Genomic DNA, 18474 nt, shown 5'->3' with positions numbered 1-18474 from the left:
TGGAGCTCGGCCATGAATAGCTAAAGAAGGCGGGGGTCAAATTTTAATATCTTTTGCTCAGAAATTCCTTGCCAGATTAATAAAATAATCAGTGTGAACACATTAGCTTGATTCAGTCCTCCTTGATTGCTTTGCCACTTTATTCCATTGGAAATTGTGGTCTGCTCCGTTACTACATTGTCCCTTTAACTAATAGCAGAGTGGGAGAAGGATATAAGCTTCCTTTTCTCATGTGTTCTTTTTGATAATCATATTACCTGAGTAACAGATAACCTGACTTAATGATAACTTAACAAGAGGTTTTTTTCCTTACATCTAGGGAGATGTCTATAGCTGGGTGGCAGTAGGATATTTCTTTATCTTAACCATGTTAGGGTTGAATCTTTGTGGTTCTCTTGGTCTTTCTCTCATGCTTACTGCCTTAGAGCTTCAGGAAAGAAGAAAGGGAAAAAGGATAGCGTCAGCTTATTTGTAACCCCCCCTTTTTTTTTTCAGAAAAGGAAAATCTTTTCCATTGCCCCACTCCCAACTCTATAGTCCTTGCCAAGAAAATTCCACTCACTTGGCACTATGTCACATTTTCCCCATCCCCAGCTATAAAGAAAGCTGGGCGAGCATGGATTTAGCTTTTGAATCCTTTGTAGTTGGAGGTGGCAAAGGAGAAGGGTGTTCAGAATGGATTTGGAGTCAGTCAGCCAATGTCTGCTAATGAGATATTTTATTAGCTACTTTAGCTAATAGAAAAAAATAACACGTTACTTCAAATTAATTGTAGCATAGGGTTAATATTTATTTTACATAAATAATGTTTTAGCAGTCTTCTGAAGATTTTGATCTTGTAAGATAGGTTAACCATGGGCATCTCCCTCCCTTCCCCCCCACACCTTTTTTGCAGGGGGTGAGTGTCATGAACTTAGTGATTTTGGGCTCCAAATCAGCATTTTGTATATTTTAGTCATTTAACTTTTTTTTTTTTTTAAGATTTTATTCATTTATTTGAGAGAGAGAATGAGAAAGAGAGCATAAGAAGGGGAGGATCAGAGAGAGAAGCAGACTCCCTGCTGAGCAGGGAGCCCGATGCAGGACTCGATCCCAGGACTCCAGGATCTTGACCTGTGTTGAAGGCAGTCGCTTAGCCAACTGAGCCATCCAGGAGCCCTTAACTTTTAAAAAATTTATTTAGAGAGAGAATGAGAGATTATGAAAGTGGTGTGAAGGGTAGAGGGAGAAAGTCTTTTAACTCTTGTTGGTTTTTTTCTCATTCTATAATTATTATTATAATTTAAAGTCTTAAAAATTTATTTATTTATTTATTTATTTATTTATTTGGGAGAGGAGACGGGGGTTTGGAGGGTAGAAGGGAAAGGGAGAGAGAAACCCAAGCAGACTTCTGTGCTAAGTGTTGAGCCCAACGTGGGGCTCAGTCTCACCATCCTAAGTTTGTGACAAATCACAATCACAGAGAGATGTCACCTCACATCTGTTAGAATGGCTGTTATGAAAAAGACAGAAAATAACTAATATTGTTAAGGATGTAGAGAAAAGGGAAGGAACCCTTGTGTACTGTTGGTGGGAATGTAATTTGGTGCAGCCAGTATGGAAGACAGTATGGAGATTCCTCAAGAAAGATCGAATATGATCCAGCAGGTCCATTTCTGAATATTAATCCGATAAAAATGAAAAGACTTAATTTGGAAAGATATATGTACATCCCCACCTGTTTATTGCAGCATTATTTTTAATAGCTAAGATGTAACCACCTGAGTGTCTATCTATAGATGAATGGATAAAGAAAACATGGTATAGATACATAATAGAATATTATTCAGCCCTAAAAAAAAGAATAAAATCTTGCCATTTGTAACAGTGTGGATGGACCTTGAGGACATTATGGTAAATGAAGTAAGTCAAACAGAAAAACACAAATATATGATCTCACTTACATGTGGAATCTTAAAAAAAAAAATCCAAATCCCCAAACCAAGCTTGTAGATGCAGAGAACAGATTTATGGTTGCCAGGGGAACAGATTTGTGAAATGGGGTGTGAGAGGTGAGCAAAACGGGTGAAAAGGGGGTAGGGGTCAAAAGATACAAATTTCCAGCTATAAAATAAAGAAGTTGGGGATATAATGTATAGTAGAGTGTCTATAGTTAATACTGTATTGCATATTTAGAAATTACTAAGAGACCTTAGCAATTAGATCTTAGAAGTTTTTAACATGGTGATGGATGTGAACTGGATTTATTGTGATCATTTCACAATACATACAAATAACAGATTTTTAAAAGTCTTTTTTTATTTTTGAGATTCAAATGTTTTTCGATATTTATTTTCCCCAGAATTATATATATACACATGCACATATATGTGTGTGTATATGTGTGTGTGTTAGTGTGGGTCATAGAAGCTATATATATACCAAAAACAAACAAAAGTAGACAAATTGTATATACCACTACTACTTTGTTATTTTTTTTCCATCTCCAAAACAAGTGCTTTATTTAACTTTTTTCCATTTTATTTCTTTTCAGTGTTCCAGCATTCATTGTTTATGCACCACACCCAGTGCTCCATGTAATCTGTGCTTTCCTTAATACCCACCACCAGTCTCACCCAACCCCCCACCCCCTCCCCTCCAAAATTCTCAGTTTGTTTCTCAGAGTCCACAGTCTCTCATGGTTCTTCTCCCCCCGCAATTTCCCCCAACTCACTTCTCCTCTCCATCTCCCCATGTCCTCTGTGTTACTCCTTATGCTCCACAAATAAGCAAAACCATATGATAATTGACTCTCTCTGCTTGACTTATTTCACACAGCATAATCTCCTCCGGTCCCATCCATGTTGGGTGTTCATCCTTTCTGAGGGAGGCATAATACTCCCATTGTATATATGGACCATATTTTCTTTATCCATTCTTTCGTTGAAGGGCATCTTGGTTCTTTCCACACTTTGGCAGCTGTGGCCATTGCTGCTATGAACATTGGGGTACAGGTGACCCTTTTCACTACATCAGTATCTTAGGGGTAAATACCCAGTGAAAGTCTTCTTTGTTAAAACTAGTTGTCTGAAGGTTGTTTCACGAATGTATTGCATGTTATAAAAGGTGAAGTGCAGTAATGTCTGAAGACTATAAGTGATGGTCTTTCTTGTTTCTAATAAGATAGATACTTTTATCTTTGCTTATCATCTTTAGGAAGTAATATGTTAGTGTTTAAAATGCTGTGTGGTATAATTGTAAAACTCTTTAAAAAAGAGGGGTACAGAAACTAGCCCTGTGCATTTGTTGGTGCATGAGCTGGAATCTACAGCTTTTTTGGGGGTGATGGGGCATTCCGCAGGTTTACTGTCAAGAGGTGTGGTTTTTTTGTCTTTACGAGTTTTTGTTTTTTTTGGAGTTCGGCAAGGACAAACTTTAAAATTGTATTCTGCTTGCAATGTGTAGGATGGCAGAAGGATATCCTAACCTTTTGTCATGATCATATGCAGGAAAATAATGAAAGTTGACTAGAGCCCACTTTTTAAAATTTTAATTGAGTACTTCATTTTTGTAGCTGCTGCTTCTGAAAGAAGGAAAGTTTAAAAGAATGTCAGTATTTTTAGGAGAATTGAATAAACCTGTTGCAATAGGCTTCTCTTGAAACAAATGAAAAAAAATCCTGATTAACCTGGTTAATAAAATTGTCTTGGTCTCTATGGTGCTTTTGAAATGCATTGACAGGAGAGTGTTATATTACTGAGTTCTCTCTCATCTACCACAAGCACCATTGCTCTAATGTTAAGATTTTCTAAAATAGTGAAGAATGCTTGGGAAAATTTTGGGGGGAGGGGGCATGTGTAATTTTTCCTTGATTTTTCACAGTAGTTGTATTCCTGGAAAATTCAGTATATTTTAAAACCAAGTAGGAAATACTTTATACATAGAATGGAGTTGAGTTTGGGCTCAGTAAATTAGAGTTTTCCTCCAAGTGAATGTTCACACAGGACATTCAAAGGTTGTGCGTGTTGGAGACCACTGCTGGGCATGACTATCCTCCTATTTCTTGGAAGGTTACTGGCACTTGCGAGGTCCCTATTTACTAAATATAAATGGTACCTCCCCATTCATTGTAACTAGCAAAACTGTCTCCTTGGATTTCTAAATCAAGGGCAGTATTGAGAATTCCTGGTGTCATTTAGAAGTCCTTAGAATGGTTCTCAGTGATCAGTCACTGTGTTATCCTTTTTTTTTAAAAAATATTTTTATTTATTTATTTGACAGAGAGAGAGATCACAAGTAGGCAGAGAGGGAGGCAGAGGCAGGGGGGCGGTGGGGGAAGCAGGCTCCCTGCTGAGCAGAGAGCCTGACACGGGGCTCCATCCCAGGACCCTGAGATCATGACTTGAGCTGAAGGCAGAGGTTTAACCCACTGAGCCACCCAGTCACTGTGTTATCTTAAGCTGTCTGTCTCCCTTTCTCTGTCTCTCTCTTCTGTGCTTTCTTGTATTGGCATCATTATTGGATAGCTCTCCCTGTTTAAAATGAAAGGTGGCTGGTGGTAGCTCCAAGTTTTCAAGAACATTAGAGCATTCATCCCAGAGGGTATATCCCTCTTTTGACTCTCAGAAAGGGCACCTGGTTCAGCTTGGGTTTTGTGCCCACACTTCTAGTGGGTGCAGGTATTATTCCTGTGAATTTTTCTAAGTTAAGGATTCACCCCCCCCCATATGAGTATCTAGTTGTTTGCAGTGTAAATCATTGAATCATCCATCTGACCTGAAATATATATCTTTATATATATACATTTATATATCTATAAATATATATAATATATATCTTTATTTATATTCTATATATTTTATACAATATAAATAAAGATATATATTATATATATTATAGATAATATATATTTATATAATAATATATAATAATTATAATATATTATATTATTATATTATGTTATATAGAAATGATATATATTATTTATACAATAATATATATTTATATTAATAATAATATTTATATAGATAATATATAAAAATATATATTAATAATAATTATATATATAAACTGATTTAGTTTTGGTGAAGTCCAGTTCATTATTGTCCTTCCTCAAAAATGCCCTGATGCTTTTTACCCTTCCACATGGATTTTAGATAAAATTTGTTAGTCTGTGCCCTCTCTCTTATCCCATTGGGATTTGGATTGGATATGCATGGGAATGCAGCTATGCTCACCACTGTATCACCAAGGCTGATGCATCGGATTTATTTATTAACTTGGGGGCATTTGTCACTTTTTATAATATTGGAACTTCTCATCTAAGTCCACAGCTCATGTCTCAATTTATTTGGTTCCTTTGTGAGGTTATTCAGCAAAAATTTTTATAGTTTAATTTGCCTTTTTAACTGATTATTGCTGGAAAGTTCTTTGTCACCCATCCCCTTGCTATTTAATTGAATTCTCTTATTAGCTCGAATAGGTTTTCCCGTTATTCCCTCGAGTTTCCTAGCTTAGCAGTTGTATCATCTACAGATAATTGTGTTTTTTTCCCTGTTTATGCCTCATTATTTTTTATCTGTTACATTGACTGTATTATCACAACAAAGTTGTTTAATAGTAGGCATCTTTGTCTTCTTTCTGATTTGAGTGGGAATGCATGTTTCTGTGTTAAGCATGTTTACCTCTGGTTCCTCAGATACACACTGTCAGATTAAGAAAGGTTTACTTTATTCCTAATTTATTAGGGGCTTTTAATTAGGAATGAGTAGTGATTTTTTTTTTTAAGATTTTATTTATTTGAGAGAGAGAGGTCACAGGCAGGCAGAGAAAGGGTGGGAAGCAGCCTCCCCACTGAGCTGAGAGCCCAACTCGGGCCTCAATCCCAGGCCCCTGAGATCATGACCCGAACTGAAGGCAGAGGCCCAACACACTGAGCCACCTAGGCCCCTTAGGAATGAGTAGTGATTTTATCATATGCCCTTTGTAGTCCTGTCCGAATTATTTTATAGTTTTCTCCTTTAAGCAGTTAATGAATTTTATTAACTAACAAATTTTCTTTTTTTTTAAGGTCACTTTTTTAAAAAAGATTTTATTTATGTGACATAGAGAGAGAGAACACAAGCAGGAGATGCGACAGGGGGAGGAAGAAGCAGGACTCCCCACTGGGTAGGGAACGCCAGATATCCTCTGGAATCATGACCTGAGCTGAAGGCAGATGCTTAACTAACTGAGCCACACAGGCGCTCCAACTAATAGATTTTCTAATATTGAAGCCACACTGCAAGCACTGAACAAAAACTACTTTGTCAAGAAGCATTAATCTCTTTAATACATTATTGGAGTTGATTTATTCCTAATCTTTTTGTTTGTTTGTTTTTGCATCTGTTCATAAGGGGACTCGTAATTTTTTTGTGTTGTCTTTATCACATTTTGGTATCAGGATTATGTTAGTTTGATAAAATGAACTGGGAAATCTTGCTGTTTTATTTTATGCTTAGGAATAGTTTAAATAACATAGGAATTATCTATTCCTTAAAGGTTTGATAAAAATTAACTATAATTCTGTCTCCATCTGGCATCTTTTGAGGGACCAGATCTGTTACAACTTTTGAAGTTACTTCTGGGTTTAATGCTCCAGGGTGGTGGTGTATTCATTTCTATTGCCAGCTTCTAGAATAGTGTCTGTTTTATAGTGGATACTAAATATATTTGTGTTGAATGAATGGATAATTATGTTCCTAAGAGGTATATGGAATATATGCATTAGTGGTAATTATAGCTAGGAGTTTGTGCCAGGCCCTAGTCTGAGTGCATTACGGATAGTAATTTGTTTAATCTTCTCCATAATCCTATGGGGAAGTTACTGTGAATCTCCATTTTACAGTAGAAACTGAGGCACAGAGTGGTTAGGTAAACTGCCTGAGATTATAATACCAGTTAAAAATTGCAGCCAGGATATTATACAAGTGATGATATTTGTATTTGGTAGGATTATGTATGTTTAAAAAATACTCTTTTTTTTGTTTGTTTAAAAAGTACTTTAAACAAATCTAATAGTATCATATAGACTTCCCAATTAAAAAAAAAAAAAAAAAAGGCATTTCTCTAACTTTCTCAGAAACTTTCCTTCCAAAGCACACATACCCGTATGAGAGGGCTATCTCTCTGCGATCTGTCACCCCATTGATGCCAGGGTTGATTTAGCCGATCTGGCTGGCTAGGCTGGTGTCTCCTTCCTCCCTCATTGCTCCGTGTGCGTCCCTCCCCAAGCTGGTGCACTCGAAGAGGAGGACTTTCTCCCCATAGAGGAGGACCCTTCTTTGGTCAAGGATATACAAGTAGCTGCGATCCCCTTCTAGAACCTCCAGACAAGCTCCAAAGCACACATACCAATATGATAGGAAGTAGTACTTTTAGTTCACTTTCTTTTTTCCTTTCCTTCATGTGAATGGAACACAACATGCCTGTTTTGGTCATGTTATTGCTCCTGCTTAGCAGGTCTACCCTTTTTCTTCTACATGATTGTTACTCCTTTACATTAGTTGTCATTGTATGTCACCCAGTGGTTTTTTGTTGTTGTTTTTTAAGATTTTATTTATTTATTTGTGAGAGAGAGTGAGAACACAAGCAGGAGAAGTGGCAGGCAGAGGAAGAAGCAGACTCCCCACTGAGCAAGGAGCCTGGTGCAGGACTCTATCCCAGGACCCTGGGATCATGACCTGAGCTGAAGTCAGACCCTTAACCAACTGAGCCACCCAGGCATTCCCTCACCCAGTGTTTGGAAAGTACATTACAATTGCATATTTTATAGATTTCTTTTTTGTTAGATTTTAGCTTGGCTTCTTCCTAATGGGATAGTTCGTTCTGTTGATTTGAGAAGGAGTATAATGTTTTATTCTGCTCATCAGGTTTTCAACTGGTGGTTTCCGTCAGCTACATTGCAGGCTCCTCCTGTTCAGTCCACGGATTCCACTGTAGACAGAGTACTTTGTCATTTAAAAAAATCATATGTCAGAGATTAATTAGCCTTCATGGGATTATTAATGTGTTCCTTACACCAGTTTAAGGAGTTACTCTGAAGTGAGATCTGTTTTCTTTTTCAATGACATGAGTGAAACCTCTTTGCAAATGTAAGGATAGGTAAGTCTCACATTGTTAATTCATTTTGCAAATACTTGTGAGAGTGTCTAAAGTATGTCCTCTAATCTGCAGCTTTCAAATGATGTTTATCCAGGTGCAGTTGGGTCCTGAGTAGACTAGCTCATCCTATCTAACCTTAAATGAATCTGACCTGTGCCAGAAGACTAATTTATTAATTTGCAGCTGCGGGTATTCTGTTTCAGTGACTGAAAAACTCATTTCTGCTTGTTAGCATAATCCTGTCTTTGAATTTCCCAGATAACAAGAAATCAAAAGCGGGGCACCTGGGTAGCTCAGTGGATTCAGCCTCTGCCTTCAGCTCAGGTCATGATCTCAGGGTCCTGGGATTGAGCCCTGCATCAGGCTCTCTGCTCAGCAGGGAGCCTGCTTCTCCCTATCTCTCTCTCTCCCTGCCTGCCTCTCGGTCTACTGGTGACCTCTCTGTCACATAAATAAATAAAATCTTAAAAAAAAAAATCAAAAGCAGTCATGGTTGCTTGGTGTGTATAAAATAAACAAAGGAGATTGCACAGTCTTTAGGAGAAATTTCATTCAGGTTGTGACAAGTCTAAGGAATTACTGATATTTTACCCTAAAGAATTCTTTTTAGGATGGCGAAATATTTATATTTGTCAGTGCTTTTTCCTTGTCTCTGTTAGATCAACACTAACACAGTCATACTTTCCAGACTTCATAGAGGTTACTCATTACTTTGCACTTACTACATTAAGACCTGTCTTTATTTTAGTTTGTTATACTCCTTTAACATTTGTTTTTTACTGTTACATTTTAGCCTGGTTTTTTGATCGGCTGTCTCTGAATCACTTTGTAGGGCAGGTTACTACTAAGGTTTGCTTCCTTAAAAGTATGTTCCCCTGAAGGAGATTCTGAGACCATAGTATTCTGACCACTGATCACTGTTTATATTTTGAGAATTGACTTTTTTGGTTATTTAAATATATTAGGGGTTTTTCGTTTGTTTGTTTTTTGTATTAAAAAGGCAGCATTACCCAGTTATACCCTGATGCATAATCTTGTGGAACTTTTTAAATATTACACCTACATCTATATAATTGAAATGGAAATCATACTGTACCTACATTATCATCGCCCCCCCCTTTTTTTTAAAAGATTTTTATTTATTTACTTATTTGACAGAGAGAAATCACAAGTAGATGGAGAGGCAGGCAGAGAGAGAGAGAGAGAGGGAAGCAGGCTCCCTGCTGAGCAGAGAGCCCGATGCGGGACTCGATCCCAGGACCCCGAGATCATGACCTGAGCCCAAGGCAGCCCTTCATCCCCCTTTTTTATCTTAATAGATTAGATAGGTCTTTCACTGTGCTCGCTTCGGCAGCACATATACTAGATAGGTCTTTCACTGTATTTCTGGGCCCTATCTTTGGGTCTTTTAATTAACTCAACAAACATTTGTATATTACTTTGCCAGGTATTCCATGTATTAACTATACAGTAGTGAATGAAACAATCAAAAGTTGATTGCCCTTGGGGAGCTTAATAAGGGGAAAGTCAGACAAGCAAAATAAGTTAAATCAGTAGGCTGTTAAGCAGTAGTAAACGCTATGGGGAAAAAAAGGCAGAGTAGGGAGTGTGGGAGAAGTGAAGTTTCAAAAAGTATAGTCAGCTAAGGCCTTACTGAGAAGACATTTGAATAGACATAAATGTAGTGAGGAAATGAGCTAGGAATGTGCCGACAAGAAGAGGCCAGTCAGGGGCGCCTGAGTGGCTCAGTGGATTAAGCCTCTGCCTTTGGCTCAGATCATGATCCCAGGGTTCTGGGATTGAGCCCCACATCTGGCTCTCTGTTCAGCAGGGAGCCTGCTTCTCCCACCGCCCCCTGCCCCCTCTGCCTGCCTCTCTACCTACTTGTGATTGCTCTCTGTCAAATAAATAAATAAAATCTTAAAAAAAAAAAAAAAGAAGAAGAAGAAGAGGCCAGTTAGAGCAGAGTAAGTGAGGGGGAATAGTAGGAGATAAGGTCACAGAGAAGGTGGTTGGGTGTGGTGATGGGGAAGAGAGTATTAGATAATGCAGAGCATGGTAGACTAGGGTTTTTGGGTTTTGGTCTGATTGCAGTGGAAACCCAATGGAAGGTTTAGGGCAGAGAAATGACATAGTCTCACTTCAGTCTTAAAATGATCATTCTTACTGCTATTTTGAGAATAGAATGGGGGGCTGCAAGGAGTACAGGGGCAAGGGCAGAAGCAGAGAGACCATTTTAATAGGCTGTTGCATTAATCGAAGCTAGAGATGCCAGTGGCTTGGTTGAGGGTACTGAGAAATGTTTGAATTCTACATATAGTTGATAGTGGGCATAATAGTATTTGGTAGCAGATTGGATATAAGGTATTAAGAGTTGCAGATAATTTTAAAAAAGAGTTAAGGATGTACTAAGGTTTTTTATCTGAGCAGCTTGAAAAATGGAGTCACGATCAGCTGAAATGGGGAACCCTGGGAGGAACAGATATGGGGGAGAAGATTCAAGAGTTCAGTTTGGGACGCAGTAAGTTTGATGTGCTTATTACGCATTCAGGCGGTCAGGTTGAGTAGGCAGAGGTCTTGGGTGGCGATAAGATTTCGAAATGTGGCTTGTATGTAAAACTGGGTGAAATTGCCAAGAGTCAAAATAGAAAGAAGAAACGCTCAGAGAATTGAGCCGTAGGTCCTGACTGATTAGAAGTTTGGAAGATAAAGAGGAATAAGCAGAGAAGACAACCAAGGAACAAAGAGGAAAACCTAGAATACAGCTCTAGAGACTGGATGAAGATTCTTATATATATATATCGTCTTAGCATATGTCTTCCCCTCTAGACTGTGTGGATTGATTTTTCTCTTCTTTGGGTTAAATACACATGCTATCCTTCCCATCTTTATTTTAGCTACCTATTACTTTAACAAAACAAGATTTTATGTTTTTAACAATAAGAAGATCATTGTAAGTACTGCATGTATCAGCTGAAGATAATGTTCTCAGAATAACTCTTACACTTAGAGTCCACCCTGAGCAGACTCTGCAGGGATGTGGGACCAGCATCTGACTCCCAGGGAGTAAACAGCCAAGAGAGGGGAATCTGCAGCTAGCTCCTCAGCTGAGGTGTCCCTTGCAACTCTAAGCATTTTTGTAGGATCAGCTTCAGAACCAGGATTTAGGCTCTTTCTCAAAGTTAAGTACTGCCACTACTTACTGATTAGTTCAAGCACGTGATAATTTACTCTTCTAGTTATTAGCAAGCAAGGAGGGTATATTATTTATTACTGTGTAACAGATTACCCTGGAATTTAGGTGCATCCAGCAACAGACATTGATTTTCTCACAGTTTCTGGGGGCCAAAAATTTGTGAGCAGCTTAGCTATGTGGTTCTGGTAAAGGTTTCCATGAGGTTATAATCAAAATGTCAGCTGTGGCTGCAGGCATTTGAACACTCAACTGGGGCTGGAGGATCTACTTTCAAGATACCTCACTCCCATGGCTGTTGGCAGGAGGCCTTAATTCCTTACCATGTGAACCTCTGTAAAGGGCTTCTTTAGTGTCCCCATAACATGACAGCTGGTTTCCCGAGAGTAAGTGATCTGAGAGAGAAAGGAAAAGGAAAGAAATCATAATGCCTTTTATATCCTGATCTTGGAAGCCAAACACTGTCATTTTGGCCATATTTTATCTGTAGGAAGTGAATCACTAGGTCCAGCCCACATCCAATGGGGGAAGAATTAAACTCCACTTCTTGAAGGGAGGAGTATTAAAGAATCTGTAGATTTATTTTAAAACCTACCACATTTCACCTTCTGGCCACAAATTACTACGGTTCTCTCATGTGCAAAATATACTCCCATCCTCCCAGCACCTACCTAAAGCCTTGCCCCTTTATAGCATCAACTTGAAATCTGGGTGGTTGGTCCAGTATGGATGAGGCTCCTTTGGTTATAGTTCTGCAAGTACAACTTCTTTTGATGTGAACACCTATAAATTAAATAAGTTTTCTGCCCCTCATGCACCCAGCATATAGTGATGGGACAGGCATGTGCTAAACAGATACAGAGATTCCTATTTAAAAAGTGAGAAAATGGGAGGCACGAAGAAGTCACTGACTCATAGCAAATCCGATTTTATCTGGATAAATGTTGGAAGTTTCTTGATTAGGACTTAGTTCTTCTTTTGCCCAGGAATGCTGCTCTATGGCTCGTTTCCTCCTTCAAGGCACTTGGTTTCACCTTGTGAGTTATCTTTTTTCTTTTCCATGAAAAGTAGCCCAGAATTGCAGTTGCATAGTTTTCTTACTCTGCTTCTTGCCAGTAGAATTTTGAGGGTCCAAGAAGCTTCTTTTCATTTTGTTTTGCCTCGTACCTTTCAGTGTAACCTGGTAACGTTTCTTTTTAAAACTTAGGGTCTTCTGTGAATGTTACTGAGATTCCTGCCATAAACAAAAGCCACACCCACAAATCTCTTCCAGATAATCTCCTTTCTCCCTTGGGCTTTTGCTGGGTTTGCTGAGGGACAGTACTTGCAGTGGATAGAATTTTACCCTCCAAAAAGATATGATCAGGTCCTAACCCCACACAACTGTGACTGCGACTTTATTTGGCATAAGGTCTTTATAGATATAGATATAATCAAGTTAAGGTGAGATTGTATTGGGTTAGAGTGGACCCAACTGCAGTTGTTGGTATTCTTAGAGAAATTTGGACATAGAAGACACAGGAAGGAAAGTCACCTGAAGACCAAGGCAGAGATTAGAGTAATGTGTCTGCAAGCCAAGTAATAGCAAAGATTGCTGGGAACCACCACAAACTAGAAGAGGGCCATGGAACAGATTTTCTCCCAGGGCCTCCAGAAGGAAGTAACCCTAACAACATCTTGGTTTCAGACTCTGCCTTCCAAAACTTTTTGAACTGTATAGTTTGTGGGAATTTGTTATGGCAGCCCTTGGGAACTAATAGAACACCTACTTAAGCTTCTTGGAAGCCCAGTTGTTTAACTGAGTAGTTCTCAAGGCTATATAAATCTTTCAGAGGTCTTAACAAAGGATTTTTATAGCCACATTCTAGGCTTCCTTGTTAACCATTTTCTTTCAGCAGTGCCCTGAATTTGATATTCCATAGGAAGCCATTTCTTTTTTTTTTTTTAATAAATTTTATTTTATTATTTTTTAAAGATTTTATTTATTTATTTGACAGACAGAGAGCACAAGTAGGCAGAGAGGCAGGCAGAGAGAGAGGAGGAAGCAGGCTCCCCGCTGAACAGAGAGCCCGATGCGGGGCTCAATCCCAGGACCCTGGGATCATGACCTAAGCCGAAGGCAGAGGCTTTAACCCACTGAGCTGCCCAGGCGACCCTGGAAGCCATTTCTTAATTTTAGTATCATTTACCATCTGGAGAGGCTGGGAATTTTCAGAATTATTTAATCTTGACTCCCTTTTTGTTTAATTATTCTTCTGCATAGAGGTGTCTGGCTGGCTCGGTTGGAAGAGTATGTGACCTTTAATCATGGGGTTGTGAGTTTGAGCCCTGTGTTGGGTGCAGAAATTACTTTAAAATTTTTTAAAAAATAAACTTTATTCTTTCCTTTAATTTATCCCTCTCTTCTTACTTTTTTTTTTTTTTTTTTTTAAAGATTTTATTTATTTATTTGACAGAGAGAGATCACAAGTAGGCAGAGAGGCAGGCAGAGAGAGAGAGAGGAGGAAACAGGCTCCCTGCTGAGCAGAGAGCCCGACGCGGGACTCGATCCCAGGACCCTGAGATCATGACCTGAGCCGAAGGCAGCGGCTTAACCCACTGAGCCACCCAGGCGCCCCTCTTCTTACATTTTAATGTAAGAAGCAAGAAGAAGCCAAGAGGTACCTTCAGCATCTGGACAATCTGTTAGCTAGACCCAGTTCATGAGCCACAACTTCTACTTATGTGTTATGATGGACAACTTTTGCTACTACATAACAAGGATCCCTTTCCCTACAGTTTCCAAGACTTTTCTCACTTAAAGCTCCCATCCATAAATTTCTCAAAGGATATATCATACTTCTCTTTCTTCAAGGCTCTTCAAACTTTCTCTGATAATCTCAGAATCCTTCCAACTTTTACCCACTGTTGGGGTCTAACTCTATTCTCATGTTTTAGGTTTTTGTTGTAACAGAACACATTTCCAGGTATCAAAATCTGAATTAGTTACCTGTTGCTGTGTAACAGATTACACTAGAGCTTAGTGGTTGAAATTAACAAGCATTAATTATCTCATAAGTTCATTGGGTTAAGAATTTGGGGGCAGTTTAGCTGGGTGGTTCTGGCCCAGTGTCTTACGAGCTTTTCATCAAGACATTAACTATTACTGCAGTCATCTGAAGGATCAACTGAGTATTACTCATACTCTGGCAAGTTTGTTCTGGCCATTGGGGAGGCTTCAGTTCCATATCATATAGGCCTTTACCAGACTGTTGGACATAGCACTTTTTCCAAAGGTGATTCAAGAGAGAGCAGTGCTCTTTATGACCTAATCTTGGAAGTCACAGATTATCCTGCCATATTCTATTGTTAAGAAGTAAGTCACAGTATGATATTGGCTTAAAACAGACACCTAAATCAATGGAACAGTTTAGAGAGCTTAGAAATAAATTCAAAAGCCAAGAATATATACAGCAGGGAAAGGGTAGTTTCTTCAACAAATGTTGGGAAAACTGGGCCACTATCTTAGACCATACATAAAAATTAACTCAGATGGGATGTAAGACCTGAAACCACAAACCTTTTGGAAGGGAACATAAGTGATTACCTCTTTGACATCTGTTTGGTAATGATTTTTTAAATCTAACTTCAAAAGTAAAGGCAACAAAAGCAAAAATAGACAAGCTAGGGGCGCCTGGGTGGCTCAGTGGGTTAAGCTGCTGCCTTCGGCTCAGGTCATGATCTCAGGGTCCTGGGATCAAGACCCGCATCGGGCTCTCTGCTCAGCAGAGAGCCTGCTTTCCTCTCTCTCTCTCTGCCTGCCTCTCTGCCTACTTGTGATCTCTCTCTGTCAAATAACTAAATAAAATCTTTAAAAAAAAATAGACAAGCTAATAAGCTAAAGAGCTTCTGCACAACAAAGGAAATTGTCAACAGAATGAAAAGGCAGCCTATTGAATAGGAGAATTTGCAAAGCTGATAAGGGGTTAATAGCCAAAATATATAAAGGTCTCATACAATGCAATACCAAAAAAAGAAAACCAGTCTGATTAAAAAAGGGATCAGAATATCTGAATAGTTGTTTTTCTGAATAAGATACACAGATAGCCAAAACATACATGAAAATGTGCTCAAGATCACTAAGCAGGGAAATATAAATCAAAACCATAATGAAATGTCACTTTCCACCTGTTAGAATGGCTGTTATCAAAAAGACAAGAAAAAACAAGTGTTGGCGAGGATGTGAAGAAAAGGAAACCCTCATGAACTATTGGTGGAAATCTAAATTGGTGCACCCACTATGGAAAATAATATGGAGGTTCTTTTTTTTTTTTTTTAAAGATTTTATTTATTTATTTGACAAAGAGAAATCACAAGTAGACGGAGAGGCAGGCAGAGAGAGAGAGAGGGAAGCAGGCTCCCTGCTGAACAGAGAGCCCGATGCGGGACTCGATCCCAGGACCCTGAGATCATGACCTGAGCTGAAGGCAGAAGCTTTAACCCACTGAGCCACCCGGGCGCCCCTAGTATGGAGGGTTTTTTTTTTTTTTTTTTAGATTTTATTTATTTATTTGACAGAGAGAGAGATCACAAATAGGTAGAGAAACAGACAGAGAGAGAGATGAGGAGAAGCAGGCTCCCTGCTGAGCAGAGAGCCCCATGCGGGACTCAATCCCAGGCCCCTGGAATCATGACCTGAGCCGAAGGCAGAGGCCTAACCCACTGAGCCACCCAGGCGCCCCTAGTATGGAGGTTCTTAAAGAAATAAAAATAGAGCTACCATATGATCCAGCAATTCTACTTCTGGGTATTTATCTAAAGACAAAAACCTTAATGTATCCTTATATGTTCGTTTCAGTATTATTTATAATAGCCCGAACATGGAGCCAACCTAAGTGTCCATTGATGGATAATGGATAAAGAAATTGTGACTTGTATAAATATACACCAACACACAGACACACACTGGAATATTACTTGGCCAAAAAAAAGAAAAGAAAGAAAGAAATCTTGCCATTTGCAACAACATGGATGGACCTTGAGGCTGTTGGGATAAGTGAAATATGTCAGACGGAGAAGGACAAGTATCTTATGATCTCACTTATATGTGGAATCATAATTTTTAAAAAAGCTTATTGATAAAGAGAATAGATGTGGTGGTTGCCAGAGGCAGGGGGTAGGATGTGAACAAAATAGAAGGGGACCAGAGGTACAAATTTCTAGGTATAGAATAAGTAGTGGGGATGTAATGTATAGCATAGTGACTATATCATCAGGGAAATGTAAATCGAAACCATAAAATTATTATACTTCATTATAGTAACAAGTAACTAAAGTATTATAGTTAATATATTACATATTTACAAGTTGCTAAGAATGTAGATCTTAAAAGTTGTAATCACAAGAAAAAAATTTTGTAACTATGTTTGGTGATGCATGTTAACTAGTCATCTTCTGGTGGTCATTTATAATATATAAGAACATCAAATGATTATATTGTACACCTGAAACTAATACAATGTTCATGTGAATTTTACCTTAATAAAAAACAAGAAGTCACTAAGTCCAGCCTACACTCATAGGAGGATCATAAAACAATTGTGTACATTTTTTTGGTGTGGACATATTTTAAAATACGTAGTCTAGTTAGCTTTAGGAATAGGGAGAGTCTAATATTGGCTACTGTCATTGTTATATCAATTGAGCCTAATAAAGTGGGAACGAGGGGGTTAAAATTATGTAACATGTCAGTTATGTCTCAGTAAAGCTGGACGAAAAAAGCGCATATCGTTCACAAAACAAGAGATTTAGGAGAAAGATTTCTTGTCTGTCTTTTGCCCACTATTGCTTTGGGTAACAAAGATCAACTCCCTAATATAAAGGACTGGGTAAGTATGCCATCCTTAGTGTTCAGAATGACAAGATTCAGGTGTGTGTATGTTTGAGTTTGTTTGTGTTATAGGCAATTGAAACACCTTTTGAGGGCTGATATAGCATGTTGATAAATGTTGGTAAAGTGGGATTATTATCAAAAAAAATTTTTTACAGGGCTTTTTGAATAATAGCTTACACAGAAACCCAGTGTGTAAAAACATTTAAAAATGGAACTACTGTTGTTACAGGATGGGCCCAGATCCCACTGATTTAGCATCCCTTTCAGCCTCGCTGTCAGGGATCCAAGGAACATCATTTGAAAACTACACCATGTAATCAGTCCCTTTCAAGCCTAATTCACAAAAAAATCTATTAATACGTAAGATGATAGAGCTCATCAAGAGCCATAATAGCAGAATAGCCCTTTACCACTTTACCAGTTAGGAGACTGATTTCTGGTGTTATCTGCTATATAATGGTCAGTGAAAACCCATCGTGATTTGGAGAAGTAGTCGATGATCGGTCAGCCATTGATATCTGTAGAATACTTTCATTAGTCTGTTGTCTCACCTAACTGTTTTTTCCTTCAACAGAATAATACAACAGATCTTTACAGGATTCTTTGCAAATTCTGCAATTCCTGGATCCTCACATCCTTTTTCCTGGTAAGTAACTAAATGCCCTGTGCCTTACTTTGCTGGAGTAGCAGCAGCGTTTTAGGTATCCATACCATTGTGAGAGAGAGCAAGAGCTGCACAGGTGAGTATATAAAGATATGATTGGCATACTGTTAGATTGCCTTTATTTGCTGAGCCCAAACTTAAATCAGAACTTTTTTTTATTTTTCAGTCTCCTGAGGGCCATCCTGGTCCCCCAGGATGTCCAGGCACTGGATGTGTCGGTTTTGGTTCATATTCTGGCCTGAGAGTTGTGTTGAGAGGGGAATGAGACAGTCCCACCAGGCCTGGTATCTGGACTTTGCAGGTTTCTTTTCTAGCTCATATGGGAAGATTTTATTCCTTAAGAATTTCTGTAATTAAGAACATGTTGCTTAACTTTCTATTCTCAAAGTAAGAAGGTTTGTCAGAAGAAACAAAGGCTGTAATTCAGTATCAGAGTGACACTTAAGTACGATAGGGGTTAAGATGGAATTTCCTCTTGTCTGGACAATTACGTGCCCCTTCTGTCTCTGCCCCAGAAGGCTCCTTTGCTCAGAGGACCTCAGTCCTTCCACACAGTTACCCTATTTTCCAGCTGCTCATTTCTTTTAACGTGTTCCAGCCAAAGAGTCTGGGCATCTGTTATCC

General features: G+C 38.6%; 1 protein-coding gene across 2 annotated transcripts in view; it reads left to right on the top strand.

The window, feature by feature from the left end:
* Positions 1–18474, top strand: part of RNF115 (ring finger protein 115) — a 72017-nt gene that overhangs the window by 46913 nt on the left and 6630 nt on the right. For both annotated transcript variants that reach the window (XM_059138568.1, XM_059138569.1), the window contains one exon: positions 17761–17832. In XM_059138568.1, coding sequence (XP_058994551.1) covers positions 17761–17832 — 72 coding nt within the window. The remainder of the gene's footprint in view (positions 1–17760; positions 17833–18474) is intronic.

Source organism: Mustela lutreola, chromosome 10 (genome assembly GCF_030435805.1).
Source record: "Mustela lutreola isolate mMusLut2 chromosome 10, mMusLut2.pri, whole genome shotgun sequence".
Classification (NCBI taxonomy): Eukaryota; Metazoa; Chordata; class Mammalia; order Carnivora; family Mustelidae; genus Mustela; species Mustela lutreola.
The sequence above is the reverse complement of the archived record's forward strand: the minus strand, read 5'-3'. Positions and strand labels throughout refer to the sequence as shown.